The sequence below is a fragment of the Xiphophorus couchianus genome, chromosome 22 (genome assembly GCF_001444195.1).
Source record: "Xiphophorus couchianus chromosome 22, X_couchianus-1.0, whole genome shotgun sequence".
NCBI lineage: Eukaryota > Metazoa > Chordata > Actinopteri > Cyprinodontiformes > Poeciliidae > Xiphophorus > Xiphophorus couchianus.
In genome coordinates, this window is record NC_040249.1 from 13,695,494 (window position 1) to 13,716,630 (window position 21,137).

Sequence of the window (21,137 nt, forward strand, 5' to 3'; positions counted from 1 at the left end):
AATACTTGGAGTCTTTACATCATGTCCAATATATATGAAAAAAAAATGCAAATGTTTTTAAAATAAGCTGTAAACATGCCCAAAAGGATTTTGTTTTGCTGAAGTCATTAGTCAGTAGTTTTTGTCAAATTGTTTTCTATAAAAAATTGCAGATTGAATTAAAAATAATCTTTTCTTTAGTCTTAGGGAAAAGGAATGAGGCAAGTTTAAATTTCTGAGGCCTTTTGTGCCTTCAGTGTCACAAACTGTGGCATGTCAGAAAATGATGTAGTTGCATCCATGAGGTCACAGAAAATCCTGTATAAGGCAGGGTTACATTTGTGCAGATAATCAACAAAGCCAAAAAAGTGTAACTTTTAAAGTGAGACTGTTTCCAAAATGCAAACCACAGAGCAGCAAGACTTTGTTGAAAACACAGCAGGAGTCATAACCCTATAAGCACAGCACTGCCTGAATCAGAGACAGGAATCCCCGATTTCTCACTGCAACATGGGTGGTCTTGAGCGGAAACGGAGTGGTGCTTCTATTTGCAACTTCATAAATGCTTCCTAACTTGTTAGAAAAAGTCCCTTTTCCTTTTCAACTGAAATGATTTTGAAAAAAGATAAAAGTTTCATTTTCAGGTAAAAGCTTTGTTTTAAGTTCATGTTACATGACTCCAGCCAATGTCTTTCTTAGATGACTTGATTTGCAGTGGTGCATTCAAGGGCAAAATGTAGATTTTGTTTTGTTCTGTTTGTTTTTTTTTGTTGTTGTTGTTATTTTATTACAGTTCCTTTGGGTCTATATTTTAAACAGTACGGTAAAAAATAAGTGTATCTTAATTCTTATGTCTCAACATTTCTTTTACCTTTCTTACATTTTTATTTGTAATGATACTCGATGATGCTAATGACCTCAGTAAATATTCCGCCTATTTTCCATTATCCCTTAAAGTTCTGTAACCACTTTGGAGTGTGGCCGTGTTTCGTAGATGGAGACAGGGACACCATCATCATTCTGACGAGGTCGTTGGAGTACGCTATCATCGCTCCACGGTTCCGCGTCTTGGGTACCAATCGGCACAACAACCTCCGACCAGTGCAGACGCACGGCCCCTTCGCCGCATTTCAGAGCTTACATATTAACTCGAAGCATGTCAAGAATCACGGAGAACGCAGACTGTGACGACTGTAACTATCCCGCCCACGGGGGAAATGACACGGGATCGCGCGTGCATTCCATCATGGATGAGGACGACGAACTTCTGAGATACATTTGGACCGATTACTTACACCCAAAGGAGTACGAGTGGGTTCTAATAGTGGCTTACATAGTTGTGTTCTTTGTCTCATTGATCGGAAACTCGCTTGGTAAGTGGAATTTCGTGCGGCGCTCCTCACTCCATTCATGCGTAACGAATGTTGCAGAAAGCCTTAAAGCACACTTTCAAATTACACTTCGAACAAATAAATGAACTTATAAGTGAAAGGCAAGTAAGATTGTAATCCATGTTGATGAAATCCGTCAGAGTGTTAGTTTGTGATTAAAATGTCAGATGCGCATCTGGTGATGTAGCAGCATGCGCAGCCACAGAGCGCAGAGCAGCAGAGTGCATCTCAAAACGATATGTTAAGGCGTATTTTAATTTTAAAGGCAGCCGTGTACACTTGACATAAGTCATCATCATTCTAACCTGCATCATCTTCTGCTTTAGTCACATCTCCTCCTTCGATTGCCCAGTAACCTGAGAATCTTGAAAAAGTTAAGTGCCAGGGGTAGTAATGACAGTAGAAAGGGCAGTTTTCTCATGCAGCTGGATGTTCAACGTTTTGGTTGATATACATAATTGAGGCTTAACATAACCAGTTTGGGGGACCTGACTTATCAGGTGGTTGTGCCTTCATACACAAAAAGCTTGGAAGAAAAGAAATTATTTGCTTTTAGATCAATGAATTAATAATGTTTGATATATAGCTCCTGTGTCCCTATCTTCCTATACATTTTCTTGTCATTGATTTATATGATCTCTTTGTTTTGCAGTTTTTTAAATTTGCAAAAGTACAGTACTTAAATTAAATATAATTTTTAATGTCATTCATTTAATGACTGTTAATACCAAATTGTAATTAAACAATAGTATGATATTATTTCACAATGAGTATTATAACTCTTTCATCAGCTTCTATGCACCAGAACATTTTCTATGCAATTTCAGAACTAAAACTTTGCAGCACACCTTGTTCCTTCTAGAAATGCATGTCCAGCAGGTCTAGAATATTATAACACAATATGTGGGAGTGATTCATTTGTGAGTAGTTTGATATTGTTATTTTGCAGGGCCAGTCACATTTAAAACTGTCCTTCTGATAGTCAATGGTTCATGTCTGTGTGAAGTGTAATCAATCAGCGGGACCTTTAAAATTTGATCTGTGATGGTTAAAGTACACTAGCAATACAGTAGATTTTCATTTGAACATAACAAAATAATTTGAATATTTAGTGGATGATTGAACTGCAGCTTTTCGGACTACTCGCTCAATTATTTAGACATCCAAAGGAGATACCATTATGAATGTCACAGTGACGTTAAATACAAACCGGTGTTTTATAATGAACTTGTTAAACAGAACACCATGTTTCAGCAGATTTCATCAGTGTGGCCTGTAGTGCTAGAGCTAACAGGGCAACATTATGATTGTCTATGGTTGCTAAAAAGCAAAGTTAAATAAAAAATGTGAAAGATAAACACCCCCAACTAAGATGTAGGCAATACTGGTTATATTTACTGGAGTAATGTTTTGGGAAATAAAGGTAATCATTGGAGTTGTTTTACTGCACTTTAATTTTATTTTTAATTTTACTTGAGTAATATTATAAACTATTGTTATTGTCACATTAAAAGATTTAGTAGTATTGAGAATTTGGTATTTTTAGTTTTGTTAGTATTATATAATTTAGTTTTAGTGTTGTGACAAACATATTTCACACTGTGCCATATGTACTTTGTTAATTTCTGCAGCAACGTCTCAGAGACAACATCTCACACTCTACAGTTTTGACACAGCTAAAAAATAAATGCAAAACTGGTAAAAATGTGAGGTAATGACCTGATAACTTTTCTGATATTACATTATGCAAATACAACTTGTCTGCTGTCATGCTTCAACACTAGTCTGGATTTATCCATAAGAATTTTCAATAGCACCTGCAGGGAACAATCAGTGCTTACCACACCACTAAATGCAATATCACAATCAGGTTTCTTGGAATGACCTAAGCTCCCAGCTGGATTAGGACATTTTTTGCATGTAAATTTCAACTGTCCTGTTGCTAAGTGATAAAATAACTCTATGGATTTACCTGGTGGCAGTTTAAATGCAAATTGCACCTATCAGCCTGTCAAAATAAAGCCATATTATTTACGTTGAGTGGAAAAAAGAAACCAGTGGTACATATGATTTATTTTACAATTTTGGACATGCCAGGGTATCTCCCCAGATAGCAAAAAATGTTAATTCAATGTTGTCATGTGGTCAAAAGGGTTAATTTTTGGTTAAGGTCAACGATTAATGGTGGATCAGCCATTAAACAATCATCCAGTTCTAGTCAATTAACTAATGTTGAAAAGATGCCATTAAATCAGTATTTTGTGGTCAAATTCTAATGGATGAAATGTCAAAGTCTAATCAATGTTGAATCAACCTACGCTGTTAGCCTCACCTCAAACCCTCTCTTCCTTCTCTTTGAGCTCTGGGTGACAGCATGTTATTACTGGGTGGGGGTTTATCAGTAATCATAGAAATTTGTATCCGATCTACATTCACATTTTAGTTTATTTTATATTAAATCAATGTTAGGAAAACATACAGTGAGTAATAATATTTAGAGACAAGTAAAAAAAATTATAGGAAGGAGTGAATCCTTTCTGTATATTTTCTTACTTGTCTGTAATATGCTTTAGAAAAGATTAACTTTAATTTAATATTTACTATAAAATCAATACAAATGTTCATGCAGATCCAAATTTAGATGATGGTTGAATCAACAATTTATCTGGCACTATGAGATCTAAGTCTAAGGCATTCCTTGCACTTAAAAATGAATAGTTTCTTTCAGTATATTGAACCCTCTTAATTAGAAAATACGTCAAGTAAAAATACACAAAACAGTGATTTAGAAGTTTCATCCATTCTTATGTTGACATTTTGATGTTACCCTTTGGAATTTAATAATCAGCATCAAAGTCATTGTCCATTGGAGCAGACACATCATAGAAACTTTTTTTTGACAATTTGTTTTTCCTGGTAGTCAGCAGGATGTTTAAGATGTTTATTTGCTCCACCACATACCTGAATCAGATATTTAATTATCTTCTCAGCTTGCTATTAAGTTCTGCAGAGGTCTGATAATCTCCCACATTTAAGTCAGGTGTGTGAAGGAAGGAAAATCCTAAAAAATATGCAGTGTACTGGGTTCTGAGGACCAGGAGTGAAAACCACAACTCTGTACAGCTTTGAGAACAAATAGATCAAACAGATCAAACTGGATGTTCAGTTCTTAGGTTGTGTTACAGAGGTGCTCCATTTCTCATAAAGATAGAAATAATGGAGAAATGTTCTTCCACATGCCATAGCAGATTTCTTTAAGTTTTCTTGAAGTAACTCTCCTGGATGGTTGTTTTTTGGAATAAGAGGAGTGATTATTCTATTAAAGTAATTGTTGATCTGCAAAGCATTAACACAATTATGAGTTTGTGCCTTTAACTTTAATTTGTTTCTCAACATGTGTTGCTTTTAATTGTCTTTTAAATGAAGAGTGATTAACAAAGCCCTTGTATTATGAGACAGGATTAAGCCCAGTAGTAACAGATGTGTCCAGTATTGGCTAGTGAGCACAGTGAAGCTAAATTTAAACTGAACTACATAAGGGTATATAGGTTTTCACTTTCAGCTTCTGTAGAGTGAAGAGGAATCCTTAAAACTATTAGGGTAGAGACCATGCTGTGTTTTAAAAGGATCTAATAATACGGACATATATGATTGAGATCCTGTGGTCTTTCTTCTCTCAAGCTTATTAGCATGCACTATGTCCCTATTAACCATCTTTTCCATATTTTCCCCCAATGGTAATTTGCTTGAAAATCAAGTCTGACTTGAGAAAATGTGTATTTTTCTAGGCAGGTTTCAAACTTTGACAACCAAAGGAAAAGTTTCTGCAAAATTCAATCAAATTCACACTTTTTCATATTTTATTATATTCATGCCAGTAGAAGAGAGAGAAACCTTTAAAACATATCTTACGCCACAGCTGCTGGCAGTGAAAAGCAATAAAAATGATCTTATACACTAGGATAAGTCCATTACTCAGGTTTAAACTTAGTGCAGTCCCCTTGTGTTTCTGCTGGTGAAATTTGACTGTCTTGTTCAGTGGGGATTTGTTCTTGGTTTACAAATTTGTTCTTGGATTACAAATCAAACAGCATTTAAAAAAAGAGAAGAACAAGAAGTTAATTTGTAATCAAGACAATGTCTCATGTATAGCAATGCGTGTGTCAGTACACTGCTCCAGTGTCAGTGGTATTGTGGTATGTCATGTGGTATATAAGCTGTTTTAAAAGCTGTTAATTGTGTTGAAATCAATATGATGGCAAGAAAAAAAATAATTTAATATACAGTAACTCAGGAATTATGAAAGCAGAGGAGAAGCTGTAATGGGACTTCACTCCAGGGGCTGTAGCGCGTGGTGAAATCTTTGGAGCTTCAAAACAACACTGATTACTGTTTGCAGTTCATCTAAATGAGAGTGCAGTGAAAACATAAAATATCAGAACTAAACCTGATAGTAGAAATGAGAGGAGCAGAAAGAAGAGAAAAAGTAGAATTAGTCCCCATGATTCAGAGTCATGTGGAGCTTTTGAATGAACTCCCCTTCCACAAAATTCAACAAATTGCAAGTTAGACCTGAACACAGCAGTCCATGGTGTGGTGGGAGCTGCTCTCCACATGTCCTTTTGCTCAGCTCAGCGCAAAACCGGCTGTTGTTGGAAAGAGTACACAATGCAAATTGATGGATTTCACAGCAAAGGTAGACAAGTGCAATATTATGCATGAAAGTCCTTACAGGAGCTGAAGAAAGGTGAGAGAAGAGACAGAAATCAAAGCAACCAGAATTATGACATACCACAATAAAAAAAAAAAGTAATGTTAAAGAAATTGAAATTTTTATATCATATAATTTGATTAAAGAGCATTTTTGATTTAGAAGAAAATCATGAAATGAAAAAAAAATATGTCAAATACTATAGAATGGAAAAGAGATATGTTTAAATGAGTTCTATCTGTCTGGCACATAAGGTGGTTTATTTGTGTATGCTTGGGTTACAGCTTCATATAATGGTTATTGTCTACATATCCCGTTTAATTTGTAAACTTGTAATGTGGTCTTGTATTCACACTGAGAAATATGCAATTAAGTTTATTGTGGCAGAATGTGTGTCTGAAGTAATTTAATTCATTCATTCATTCTCAAATTATATGAAACAGTAAACACAATAAAAATGTCTGCCAGCAAAAAAAAAAAAAGCGGATGGAAAAAAACTAAAAATACCTAACAAGCTGAACAAAATATGGCCATAACAAGGAGATCAAAATATAATTGGCAAATATTCAACAACTAGTCTATATAGTCTACAGCTGCCGCACCAGCTGTACTCTTAAGAACTGCAGGAGCTCTGCATGAGGTAAAGAGAGCATCATCAAGGATGTTGCAGCTGTAAGCCATTTTAGGGTTTGTAACTACAAAAACTCTGTAGGTAACGACAGCATGGATTTTCCAGTCAAATGTGAGTGTTAGGACTGTATGAGGTGAAATAAGTTCAGAGTCAACAGCTTAATCTCTCAAATGGTTGTTTTTTTGCTTCACAGGTTTAAAAAAATTGTGACAGAATGCTTTTTCTGAAAGTGAAATCCACACAATAGCCTTTTTAATTTAGCCCTATGCCAGGTAATCATTTTCTGAACCCTTAAAAAATATCACTGATAACATTGTTGCAAGAAATCAGACACAATGTGAAGACAAGCTGAGAAGCTGTGGCAACATTTCTTGCTGCAGCTTCAAGTTAAAAACATGCTGTTTCCTGAAAATGTGTTTTATGAAACTTGTACTAATAATGCAATTTAAAACCCTAATAATAACTAATCTTGCTTTGATTGTGTAATCTATAAAAAGTAAACTCTTTCTTTGCACAACATTTGAAATGTTCTTAGGTGAAATTGTATCTGATGAATCGCATCAGTTGATAAAAATCAATCAGGATTACGGGTGTTTTCTTTATCCTCTCTGACTTTGTAAATCACTTTAAAATTAGGTTGCAGCTATAGCAGTTTACAAGAATCTGCAGCTTCCATATAAATTCAGATTTATTTGGAACATGTTATTTTGATGAAGATTCTCAATGGATTCTGAAAAATCATTTTATCCTTTTGTGATTTCACAGCTTGAGATACCTCTTTTGTAGCCCAGGCTTTTGATTTCTTTCAGACATAGGATCTGGGACAGTTATTGACTTTATTGATCTGGTAATGATTTACAACATTGATCCCAACAGCTTCATTCATGACAGAGAAAGTGAGAGGCACAAAAGTTTCTGTAACCCTTACAGATTCAATATCTACAAAACTAAGACATACACTTCAGTAGCACGATATACTCATTAACATGTATAACTGATGTAGAAAATATACTGTTACCATCAAATATTAAATACAAAAAACACAATAACTAAAGGTGTACATCAATTAACATGATGGAAATAACTCATCTCTGCTGTTAATAATTTCAAACAGTTGTGTTTTAGTGACAGAGTAGATGGATATAAATAAATAAAATCAAACATTAAAATTAAACCATTACATGTTGCTTCGTTGCTTCATTGCTTTTGGGTTAACAGCACAAAAAGAGAGAAAACAGATTTAAGAAATCTAAGTTGTTGCAGGATGTCGTTTGATAACACTTCCATATCTCATCTTAGAACTATTCTTCTGGTAGGATATTCTTTAAAGTGGTTAACCGAGAATTATTTGACTAACTAAAAGCTCTGTAACACAGTAGTTCTTGAGAGTATGAACACTGGCAAATTACTTCCAACATTTCAAACTGCATAGACTTTTCATGATCAGGCAAAAGATTCTTCAACACATTTTTACCACAGCGTGGACTGTGTATTTATGACTTCAGATTGATAAAGGTTTGCATTATTTAAAACATTTAGTAACTGTCTGATCAGTTCACAATTTATCAACAAGGTGTATACCCATGCCTTGAACTTTCCCACATTTTGTTACATTAAAGTTTGTGGTTACACAGTACTCTGAGATTTTGTGTGATAGAACAACATGAAATACTGTATAATTGTTATATGAAATGAAAGTTAGTCATGGTTTCATCTTTTTTAAAAACCCATAAATGACTAAAAAGTGTTGTGCACATCTGCATATAACAAGGGTGCTTTGTAGAACCAAATTTTACAGCCAGTCTCAACAAGCTTTGAACGTCTAGAAACAGAAATTATGTGCTCATTCGTCTTTGTTAAACTGTGATGATTCATTGTTCTGCCATGCCTGTACTTCTTTTATGTTTTCAAGTCATATTTTTTATGGCAAGTCTCTCACTCCTAATCAGTGAGATTCAACCCACCTGTGCCGTGTCTAATTGTCTCTTTCGGTTTCACCTGTGCCCTGCACTATTTTAGCCTTCTGCTCCCCTGACAGATTATTGACTATATTTGCCAGTAGAAATTCAATATACTTTTCCTGCTCTTGTGATTCTTGGTTTGACATTATTCATGTCCTCCTTCTTTTTGTTGCCCACTCTAAATTCTGTATGCATATCTATTATTTGAACCCCAACCTGTCTTGTGCCTACAGATTCTGGTCTAAACCCTCCACTAAGTATCCTGACCTCCATTTAATTTTGTGTTACATGCTGTCTATTTATTTAGCACTATATTGGATTTTGGATTGTGTCTGTACATTTTAGTTGAGGGGGTTAGGTAGAAATGCCAATATAAAACTGTCAGCAGGAACAACAAAATTGGACTGCACAGTTTGCATTTGAATTTTATCACAAAATTGGGAACTGGACCCTTACCTGAAAGTATTCACAATATGTAAATATTGCCAAGTGTACTCACCTGCCACATCTGTATCATCACACAATTGGATTTGAAGGTGTTCATTTTTTTATGTTGTTTTCAGCATAACAAATTCAGCAGGCATAGTCAGCATGCTGTACAAAAAGTTAAAGGTGCACCTTGGTTACTCAGAGAAGAGCAGAAAACAGAGTAAATATGGACTCATTGCATAAAACTGACAAAAATTATATTGCAATTTGAGTCCAACTGGATGTTGATGAAAGTTTATTTTTGATTCACAGCAAGCTGATGATATAGTAGCCTCTCCACTTGCTCCACTATACGAGTTACACTGAAACTACTATATTTTGAAAATGTTTAGTTACATGTTTGAAGATAGCAATATTAATTCCAGAGAAATAAGCAACATAGCAGACTTCAGTTCAATAGAGGAAATGAACTCTGAATACTTAATACGCTGACCCTTATTAGCTGTTTTAATTAGCTTCAAATTATGTTCATTAAAGTTCCGAGAACTGCATGTTTGCTTAAGACTCAAATTGTTGAGGTTGTAGCTTCAAAGTTTGTTAATTAAAGTTCAGAGTGGTGCATGGTTGCTGTCATGAAGATACCACCATGCCAGTGTTTTGGGGTGACAGTTAAGAGGTTAAGACTCAAATTATGGAGGTTGTGTCTCAGTTCACCTATGCTGTGGAGAAAATAACGATGCACATGAAGTTTTTGCAGGCAGGAGGCCTTGGGTGTTTTTTGTTGTTTTTTATTGTTTACAAGCCCTAAAGGGAAGTTCTCTTTATGAAGCATCCCATGTTCAGTGGATCAACTTTTTATTGATAAATATTTTGCATCTATCATAGCAGAAGTGCAATAAAATTTTAATTTGAACTCTTTGCCTAACAGCATGCCTTCTAGACTTGTTTGTGGTGTGTCATACAGTCTTCTGATAAACAGAGTATTTAGTTTTCAGATCTTAAGTCATCTTTCTTTCAGTTTGCTTTGCAGTGTGGAAGAATCGTCACATGCGCACAGTGACCAACTACTTCATAGTAAACCTCTCCCTGGCTGATGTGCTGGTCACCATCATTTGTCTGCCTGCAAGTCTTGTGGTTGACATCACAGAGACTTGGTTTTTTGGTGAAACTCTTTGCAAAATCGTCCCCTATCTCCAGGTAAGAAATTATTAGGTGATTATTCTTTAAACTGAATTAAAATCCAACAATCCCTTTAAATTATACTTAAGAATGTCAATGTAAAGTTTTACATACCCAGCCAGGCAATTTTACATAGCTGGAAATTAGCTCAAATGTTCATAGTATTTCTTAGTGGATTTGGAGTATTTTAAAGGTCTTCATTGTTATTGAAGCTATCCTGTTTTTTTCTTGTGGCTGCTTTGGGGGACCTAAGATGGCTTAATTTGGTAATGTGACATTTTTATATGTTTCTCATGCTGTGCTGCCTCTTTGGCTGCACTCCCCTGACCACGCCTATCAAGTCTTTTTAAAATGCAAAACACCTGAAGCAACTAAAATAAATTGTCTTCTGTTTTCTGCTTTGAAAATTGAAAAACAAGTGGAGTCTTAAGCGCCATAAAAGGCTAAATATTGCTGAATGTTTTCAGAATGCAAGTTTTCTCCTTTTTAACATCAGTTGAATTCAAAGAGAACAGTTGTTCTGGAGGCTAAACTGTGGCGCTTGGAAATCAAATACATTTTCTGTGAGCAGTTCAAAGAGCTTCTGAGACTTTTTTTAAAACCGCAGTAAAAACTGTACATGTGCATCACAGTTACAGACAGTGGCACTGTGTCTTGCTTGCTGGTATAAAAATATAATTCAGTTACCTAGTTAGTTTGTTCATTTTTAATAAGATTGTTTATATTATTATTAGTGTTGGTTCCTCTGGTTTAGTGCTTCCTCCTTCTACTCCCACTCCACCTTATTATATTAGTGTATTTAGATTCTCCTGTTGTTTTTCTCAACAGGGACCATTCTCAGATTTTATACTATTGGTTTGATTTCAGAAGTTATTAGGTCAACCTACCTTTCATTATCTTTTGCACTTCATGCTGATCCTCCCTGCCTCAAGTCTGCGATATGGGTTCTTCTTCACATCAAAAACACAACACTATGATAACACAAGTATTTTTTATTGTGTTTATTCACAGTCTAAATGAATATTTGGAAAAATGGAGATTATATATGGAACACATTTTATTCACACCACAGTCAGATGGATTATCAAACTTTTGATGACTTGCTGGCCTTTAACTTGCAAGGTTGAAATTTAGTTTGCTTAATATTCAATTTTCTGACATAAAATCTTAAATTTCACTTTGATTTCAGATCAAATGCACCATCAAGCTCATTTGTGGAATGTCAGACCAATGTTTGACATGTGCATCCAGATAAGGATAGGTTTAAATGCACACAACAATAACTTAGAATAGCATCATCATTTCTGAAAAGAAAAAAATAATGGTGGGGTTTCACAGACATGTATTTTGTCCTTTCTGGTGTTCTTTTCTGTGCTTGTTAAATATTTTATTTGAATCTTTGAATGTAGCCAGAAAAGGTGCACATCTGTATGCATCTGCCAACCTAATGCTTGGTATTTTAAAAGTACCGTACTGAACATTTATTTCCCACAGGAAATGATCACAGATTTTGAACTTCCAGACTTATAGGAATTAATAGTGACTAAAGTTCACTGCAAATTGGAGAAGTGCACCTTCAAACTCAGTTAGTTCTAGTGCAACAACAAGCCCTGCATCTGTCCAGTTTTGCAGATCGGCATTCTCCCCCATGCACCAAAGCAGGAGTTTAGATAGTGGTGAGAGTAGTGTGTCCTCTTCACTCACTGTTAGACAAATTTAATTCTCATAAAGCGTACTTAGAACTACTCACGTGTAACGTTTTTAACCTTTCAAAATTATTCTACCTATGTGCATTCTGAGAGTCAGAAAGGTATAGTAAGCCATATCTGCATATGAAGAAGACCATATTTTATGTTTATAATGAGGTCCCAAAAGTAGAGATGAGGACTGGAAGTGCATAATGTTAACTTATTTTAAATTGTAAATTAACTAAAAAAAACAGCATAACCAGCTGGAGGCAGAAACAGAGGATTGACACTTATAAGAACTATTTATGCAGGGAAGCTTGATTACTGGAACCCATACAAGCCAGTTAATGAAAAGTGACAGAGATCTAGGAATTGCAGGGAGATGATGTCAAACTGTTTGTGTTTGTTGTAGCATTTCACTATTGTTCATTTGGATGGTTCATTCAAAATGATCTCAGTATTTTGGGGGATATTTTGAAACCAACATAAATTTATCTTTCATCTGGAATTGTAAAGACAATTTATTAAGAAAGATACTTCTGGGTCATCATACAAGATGCACCCGCTGATATATTACTTTAAAATTTATTATTCTTTCCCCTTCATTTCACAGTTCATTTTATAATTTATTATACACTTTGAAATATTTGTACTGTTTAGATTTGTAATTTGTAATGCCGATTTATCACATGGAAAGGATTCTAAAGCACAATATTGCATTAAATATTTTAAGCTCCAATCTGTAACCTTTATGCAGTCTGTAATATGTAAAAACATGTTTTTACATATTTGCAGTGGGTGTAGGCAGAGGAGTTAAATTTTTGACAGATTGTTTCATACCATACTGTGATGACATAGTGACAGTTTCAACAAATATGAAATGAACATATTTTATGCATCTTAAGAGGTTTATTTCATTCTAAATTAATGTTTAATGTAGAAGAAGGAATCAGAGCAGAGAGGAGCTACTTTGTTTTTGTTATTTGGAATTATTTGAACATGGTAAATGTTAAATGACCCTACCTCAGTTGTTTTTAAACCATAAAGCAATGGAAATTTTGGGCAGGAAGGATATGAATAAAAGGTGCAAATATTAATTCTAATCATCAGTGGTACCCCTAGAAAATATTTATATTGATGGCCATATCAGACCAGTAAAACTTTAAAGGTGGCACACCTAAGAAAACATGTACATACCAAAACCAGTCATAGAATACTTGAAGAAATGAATGTTCAGTTGTGAGCACTAGAGATGTTAGATCAAATTACCAAATGTGTTAGAGACAACAACATAACTTTAGTTTTTTGAGTTTTGCAAACGTGCTAATAAAGGTTAAATGCATCTTTTATCAAAATCAAGATTTCTGACTCCAAGCAAGAGGAAGATGTAATTCATCTTCTTTACATTTTAAGAGCAGAAAAAACAAACATTTGAAGTATCACAATATCTTCTTGCTTCTTTCTGCTTTATTTTGTTTTTCCACAGACCATCTCTGTTTCAGTGTCCGTTTTGACACTGAGCTGTATTGCTCAAGACCGTTGGTACGCTATCTGTCACCCGCTTAAGTTCAAGAGCACAGCCAAGAGGGCTCGCAAAAGTATCATTGCCATCTGGGTGGTGTCGTGCATCATCATGATACCACAAGCCATTGTGATGGAGTGCAGCAGCCTACTGCCTGAACTTACAAACAAAACCAGCCTGTTCACAGTCTGTGATGAACACTGGGGAGGTTAGTTGTTGGTTTATTACCTTGAAGATTTTCGGGAATTATGTAAAATAAAATAAAATAAAATAAAAGGTACTTCTTATTATTTCCATGAAGCTAAAGATTAAATGTGACATCCGTGAATCAAAAAGTAAAAATCAAGTGCATTTTGATTTGTTTTTATGAAATTGGACATAGCACAACAGAGCAGGAGACAGTGAGTTCACTAAAATGTTGTGGTGCTGTGATCGCTGTGTGCAGACTTAGAAAACAGAACAGAGAGTGGCTTGAAATGGTTTTAGGGTAATCATGTCAGGCTGTTTCTGTAATTACAGCCTTCAAAGAAAGAAAATCTTTTTAAACCAATTCCCTGTTAAAGTGACTGTAGAAAACAATTGCCTTCATACATCAGAAACCTTTTGTTTCATTTTTCTAATGAGGAATAACAATTTACTGATGGATAAATAGAAATAGAGTGTTATTTCACAGTTTACGTCAAATGAAGTTAATGAGTAATTAATTTCATGGTTCTTTTAAGATGAGTTGCAATTTTTTTTAATGCAGTGATTAGTGCTCCCACGTCTGCAGTCAAAATGACTTTAATTTTTTTATTTTCAGTTTTTTCAGCAACCCATTATACCTGATCTTGGTTTTTTTTAAAAAATCTGATAATTCTTATTTTCATTATTTTGTCATTTTTTTGTTTTCTTTTTACAGCTGATGTCTACCCTAAAGTCTACCACACTGGCTTCTTCATTGTCACATATTTTGCTCCATTATGTCTGATGGTCCTGGCTTATATTCAGATTTTTCACAAGCTGTGGTGCCAACAGGTGTGTATCTCAAACTTAAAAAATGTCTATTTCTAATAATTGTGATGAGCAAATTCAAAATGTTTGCTCTCTGTTGTTGAGGCAGCGGTTCTTCATCATTCTTCAGTGATTCTCTAAACTACATTATGTTGTGCAGCTTAAAAATGAATATAAATTAAAGGTTTAGGTTAATAATTTAATTTCAGTATAGAGAATATGTTTGTTTATAGTGTACAGTAAGCAAGTTTTTACTAGCTGTGTTCAACATTGAGACCCTTAGATATGCACAAAGTCAATGTATACAAGCCGTATTCAATATTGTGCTACATACTGATTAATCCTCTATTTTATTTCAGTTGTTTATCATGTTTCAATTGTTAGTCAGTATGAGTTTATTTTTTACTGGGAGCTGGTGTAATTATTTTCACCATTGTCTTGATCCTTAACTCAAACTACTCTCTGTGAAATTTAATGAGCTTCCTATATATGTGTATCTGTACACAACCTTGTAAAGATCATGTAAGTATCACTGTTATAGGGTTTTATTATATGATGTGTTGAACCCCTTTTTTAAAATTTCCTTCACTCTCCGAAGTACTATGCCCTTTTCCTACTCTGAAAAGTAAACACCTAATCTGCTCTCCACCCCGGGGGTCTTGATGTCCTTAAGCCTGCAGAGTACTACTCATCTCAGGTCTCATAGAGGATCTATTTAGCTGGTTATTGGGGAAACTCACCTGCATTGTAACGACTAAACTGAGTAACTCATCCCTCTACTTTCTGTGACTCTGGCAGACAAGGGATCATTCACTTTAACCCAGTGCTTCTCAATTCCAGTCCTCAGGCCCCCCTGCTCTGCATGTTTTAGATGTGCCTCTATTCCAGAACAGCTGATTCAAATGATTGCATGACCATCAAGTGCTGCAGAAACCTGTTGATCACCCATAGATTCAATCCAGGTGTGTAGCAGAAGGGAAACACCTAAAACATGCAGGGCAGGGGGGCCTGAGGACTGGAATTGAGAAACACTGCTTTAACCCAAGGCATTCTCCAAACTACTACCACTCCCAGTTGACGATTGCAATCTGTCTAATCATTCTGTATAACCCAGGGAAAAGGCTGCATGAAAATCCAAGTAGTTTCTTAAATAGTCAAAGAGTCACATTCACAGCAACCTAAATACCCTTTGATTTCCAATCTGATGGTTTTACATTTCAGCTCAATGCTTTCCCTGCATAGATACCTACATGTATCTATGCATGTATATACATGCATAGATACACCCAACTGAGTGCAGTTGAGCCTAATAAAATATCCAGTTAGTACATGTTGTGTTAGATAAATAAAAATAAACTACTGAGGTTATAGAATTTTGTAAAGACAGCAAGACTTTTTCTTCATTTTCAGTCTTAGTAGATTTTGACTTTAGCTTTTAACTTTAAACTCTTCATTAGCCTTAATCAGCTCCTTCATCTAAGCTGAGTGAGAGGACATACATAATAAATGCTCTCATCAGGGAAAACCAGATGATCTAGATTACATCTGAACTCCACATGCAAAAGAGGAAAAAGTCTTCAAGGCATTATAGCATTTTGTTCTATGTTATTGAGCAAATATTATAATAGATATTAACCAGGGTAAGAAATTAACCACTTTCATCATGACACAAGAAAACCAATAACTACACCATTAGTTGCCTCACTAAGCCTTAAATTATGTGCTTCCTCATCTCATGAAGTCAAAAGTAAGCATACAATATTCTTATATGTTTATGGTAATTGTTGAAAGGCTCTAAAATATGCATATATTCACTAACTAGATTCCTGGAAACACATCGGTGATTCAGAGGAATTGGAGAACTATCCAGTGCTCGGCTCCAAGTTCAGGATCAGGAGAGTCTGGAGCGGTGAAGACGAGCACAGTTTCCGCTGAGATCAAACAAATCAGAGCCAGACGCAAAACGGCTCGCATGCTGATGGTTGTGCTCTTTGTGTTTGCTCTCTGCTACTTACCAATCAGTGTGCTCAATATCCTCAAACGGTAATAATCTCTTCAGCTCCTCTGTATACAGCATCAACAGTCAATGAAAATGCACTGTGAACTAAAGTATTGGGGACCTATGCATCAAAATTGTTATTTTTCCTAATTCCTTTCTCATCTTTTTGACTGCTGTAGATTTTTTTAAATGCATGAAATTGTGGGTTATTTTGACAAAACAGTGTATGACAAAACAAACCTGATGCCTAGTTTCATTTTTCCTTTTGCACTTCCAGGGTTTTTGGGACCTTCAAGAACACGAACGACCGAGAAACAATCTATGCATGGTTCACCTTTTCACACTGGCTAATATACGCAAACAGTGCAGCAAATCCTATCATCTATAATTTTTTGAGTGGTGAGTTTTTCAATCTCCTTTGTCTCTAACGTTTTTCTTCACAAAAGAGCAGGTTTATTACTGCCCTCTAGTGAACAGTTTTATATTAACAATTACCCAAATCCTTGGAGTTCCAATTGACAGTGTGTTGATAATCCAACCTGTACAGTTTATTTTTTCATGGGTTTGAGTTTACTTGATCACATACAGATTAGACTTTTATCTGTTAATTATGAGTTCTGAAACATTTCTAAATTCTGAGGGGCAATAAAAGGTTACATTGACTTGCAAAAGTGACAAAAACCCTTAACATTTTTGAATTTGTTCATATTATATGCACAAGCTTCACACAACTGCAACGTGAAAGAAAAAAGTCCAGTGGATTTTATGTTGTTTTTTTATTATAAATAAGTATCTGGTGGGTGTGGTGTAGACTTTTTTAAATTCAGTTATCTTGAGTCAATACTTTGTAAAATTACACCTTTCTGTCTTTTTGGCTGTCTCTACAAGTTTTGCAAATCTAGAGATAGAATATTTTACCAATTCTCTTTTGCAAAATAGCTGATGCTCAGTCAGAATGGATGTGAAGTATCACAGTCAGTCAATTTGGCTGGCTTAGTTTTTATGCTGGTCCCAGAGGTAAAAATGATGGGCATGAAAATACTCTTTCTGTAAAGAAATAAGAAAATGGTTTCATAAACCTCAACCTGCATTTTAAGGAATTGTGGTTCAGTATAAAACAAACAAGATTAGACTTTTAGGATTTTAGATTTTGAATTTCAGATTAGAAATTAGAAACAGTGGCGCAGTTGGTAGCACTGTTGCCTTTCAGCAAGAAGGTCCTGGGTTCGATTCCCAGCGCAGGGTCTTTCTGCACAGAGTTTGCATATTCTCTCTGTGCATGCATGGGTTCTCTCCGGGTACTCCGGCTTCCTCCCACAGTCCAAAAACATGACTGTCAGGTTAATTAGTCTCTCTAAATTCTCGCTAGGTGTGTGTGCATGGTTGTCTGTCTCTGTGCTGCCCTGCAACAGACTGGCAACCTGCCCAGGGTGAACCCTGCCTCTCGTCTGGAAAGTTAGCTGGAGATAGGCACCAGCAACCCTCCTGACTCCACTAGGGACAAGGGTGTTAGAAGATAGATGAATTTCAGATTAAATCATACAATTTTAATGTGGTTTTTCAACATTTTATTTTTATTTTATTAATGTTTTGTCACTACTGATCCTTTCTGCATCAGACATAGGGACAGCAGATGACAATTAGCTGGAAATTAATTATCTCTTTGAACAAAATGTTTTTCTTGTGCATGATCCCTCTTAAATAAACAAACATGAAATGCCCATAACTCAAAGCACTTAATATGATTTGCCTTCCTTCCAGGGAAGTTCCGTGAGGAGTTTAAATCAGCATTTTCTTGCTCTTGTTACGGGCAACAGAAAGACAACAATACAAGGATGAGGACGCGAGCAAACAGAGACAGCCGAAAGTCCATGTCAACCCAAGTTAATAATGTGGACAACTTATCACGGCTATCAGACCAGATTGTATAGATTTTAAATACATGTGAGAGGTTTAAATATCCATCTCAAGGACATGGAGATAGCAAATAGTCACACTGAAGAATGTAAAAACTCTCTAAGGACTTGCTAGAAAAGAGTAAATGGGATATTAGTGAACATTTTCAAAGAGCTTTCAAAAATTATTTTCTGGAGACTGTGATAAAATCTGTTTAATTTTAAAAGATGGATTTCTATAAACTGTAAATGACGCAACATTAATGTTCAGTGTTTTTTTTGGCTACACATATAAATAAGATCCACTTTTTTCCATATTAAAACTGTGTTGACTTTAAAAATATATTTTGTTTCAGCAATCAATGTATTTATTTATTTACTTATTTAATTATTTATTCTACTCTAGTGGAGGAGTTGTGGCTGAAAAGATAAAGTCCCTTGCTGCTCAGAGAACCTCAATGAGTTTTGATGGTAAATGACTGCAAATGTGAGATAAGATTGCATGAAAATATGGAAAGAATGTAAAGGTAATAAATAATTAAAATTCTCAAATTGCAGTATCAGTGGTGGTGGTAAACTTACTTGACTTACTTTGTTAACAGCAATACTAAAGTTAACCTATTAGCCAGAACATGCAAACCGCAGAAGTCAGATTTTTGAATCTTAAACTATGTAAAAAGGCAATTTCATACTTTATGGAAAGAATATTTTGTGTGGATGCTTCAGGGGATTTTAAGGTAGTCTTATTAACTTACTTTGTGAGCATTAGAATGTATCCTCCAGAAAAGTATGTCAGGCTGCTAAGGAAAGAAAAAAAATTGGAAGGTGGTTAGACAACATAAACCAAAAACTTAATCAAAACCAGGGACAAGGTATGAAGGTCATGTCTAAAATTTTTTATTTGATCCCAAACCTAAGACATGGCAGTTTATTTAAACTTACATACTGTAGGTCCAGATTGTGTAGAGCATTATGATTATTATTTATAAATTTTTCAAATTGTTCCAAGGTAAAAGACGTTTTCTGTCAGAAAACATTTTACAAAAATTAGTGTAAAAAATCAAATGAAGGATTGATTGTCATGCATGATTGTTTTGTTCGTGGGGATACTACACAAATTCACAAAATAATGAAATGAATTATTGCTTAATCAATGTTATTCATAATTGCAATCACTGAATCTGTTGAAATGTGAACAGGTTACAACAACCATGCTGTAATCAAAGAAAACAAATATGAAAATTAGCTTCAAAGGACCTGCTTTTGTCTGTTCAGTGACATATGCTGGACCGTGTTTCTGTAATTGAGGACAATATTGGCATTTTTTGTTTGTTATTATTGTGATTATTTTGCAATGTTAAAGTTATAGGTTAGAAAAAATAATTTAACATTTTGATCATCTGATTGAAAATGATCAAGTTTTGATGTTACTGCTAAAAAACGTTTGCAATATTTTGAAGTCTTAGTGAGTTGAGCTTCATTTATTTAAACAAATTATTTTTGCTTCTTCCATGCAGATGTACATTGTTACTAGGTTTGAAATGTGTCTTGTTTTTGTTTCTTATGGTTTGTAATCTGTACAGGGATATTTTGATTGTTAATTTGTTCTATGGGTTTTTAAACGTTCCTCATCCCAATTGACAACTGCAATCAAAGTGTACACTGTATGTGATTGATCAATAAATTATTTTTTCACTGTGCAATATATCAGTTTAGGGTTGATATTCACTTTTTATTTACATTTATTGTGGCACATTTGTACACAGCTCACGATTTCCACAGTATTTCTTGACTAATTGGAATAAGCAAAATTTTAAGAATCCTTTTAAGAAGCAATATGTGACATTTACTTCTTTTTTTAGCTTTATGCCATGTTAGAGTGTTTTCCGTCATCAAAAACTGAAGTGTTGCTTTAATCCTTCATGCATGTTTCAGGAATCCTTGAATTTTTTATGGCAGGAGGAGGAGGTTCTTAAAGAGACAGAGGCCAATTTCAAGGTATCAAATGTTTTTAAGTAATGTTTGATATATACAACATTTTTATAACAACTGAATGTAACGTAGTTACTTGATTGTGCTATGAAATGGCCATATCCGCTAGGGCAGTGGTTCTCAAACTTTTTTCAGTGATGTACCCCCTTAAAAATATATTTTTAGTCAAGTACCCCCTGACACGGGCAAAACATTTTTGGAATTAAAAAGAGGTACAGTGCTGTAAAATCACTGTCTGATTTATTAAAGCCAAACAACTTATATCAGTGAACCTGACAAATACATCCATATTGCAAACATTGCATGGTTAAACAAAAAAGAAAAACAGAAGACGGTGACCACCAGGAAGGTATAAAACCAGTCAAACCGTTTTATTTTAAAGGATATTGAAACTAAATACTGAATATAAAATTCAGTGCATGAACACACATTTATATTTTATAGAACTTTTTACAAAATCATTTTTCCCAAGACTTATTATGAAGAGCCTACTGATTTTTTAAAGATATTTTGAAAAGCTTCAGGTACCCCCAGCAGTACCTCCACGTACCCCCAGGGGTACACGTACCCCCATTTGAGAACCACTGGGCTAGGGAAACTAATAAGTGTATCCCATGTGTGTAGTTTGATCAGAATATTGCAGTTGTGTGAGGCCCTTAAAGGTTTTATAGAGAACAATAGAGCATGTTCCAAGCTTTGCAAATCTCACGGACTACTGACCAGTCCAGCATCGGAGAATGAAAAGAGTATGGCACAAATGGAAACCT

The 21,137-nt window shown here is 34.9% G+C and overlaps 1 protein-coding gene across 1 annotated transcript; it reads left to right on the forward strand.

Annotated features, from left to right (window-relative positions):
- Positions 1-627: 627 nt before the first annotated feature.
- Positions 628-20,083, forward strand: hcrtr2 (hypocretin (orexin) receptor 2). Its single transcript, XM_028007776.1, has 7 exons — positions 628-1,352; positions 10,121-10,299; positions 13,456-13,699; positions 14,393-14,508; positions 16,307-16,527; positions 16,761-16,882; positions 18,245-20,083. The coding sequence occupies exons 1-7, from the start codon at positions 1,136-1,138 to the stop codon at positions 18,412-18,414; spliced, it is 1,269 nt and encodes a 422-aa protein (XP_027863577.1). The 5' UTR covers positions 628-1,135; the 3' UTR covers positions 18,415-20,083.
- Positions 20,084-21,137: the final 1,054 nt, after the last annotated feature.

Coding starts and splice junctions, on each gene's coding strand:
- hcrtr2 (XM_028007776.1), top strand. CDS start 1,136: ATGTCAAGAATCACGGAGAACGCAGACTGTGACGACTGTAACTATCCC. Junction 10,300..13,455: donor AAATCGTCCCCTATCTCCAG/GTAAGAAATTAT, acceptor GTTTTTCCACAG/ACCATCTCTGTTTCAGTGTC. Junction 16,883..18,244: donor CATCTATAATTTTTTGAGTG/GTGAGTTTTTCA, acceptor CCTTCCTTCCAG/GGAAGTTCCGTGAGGAGTTT.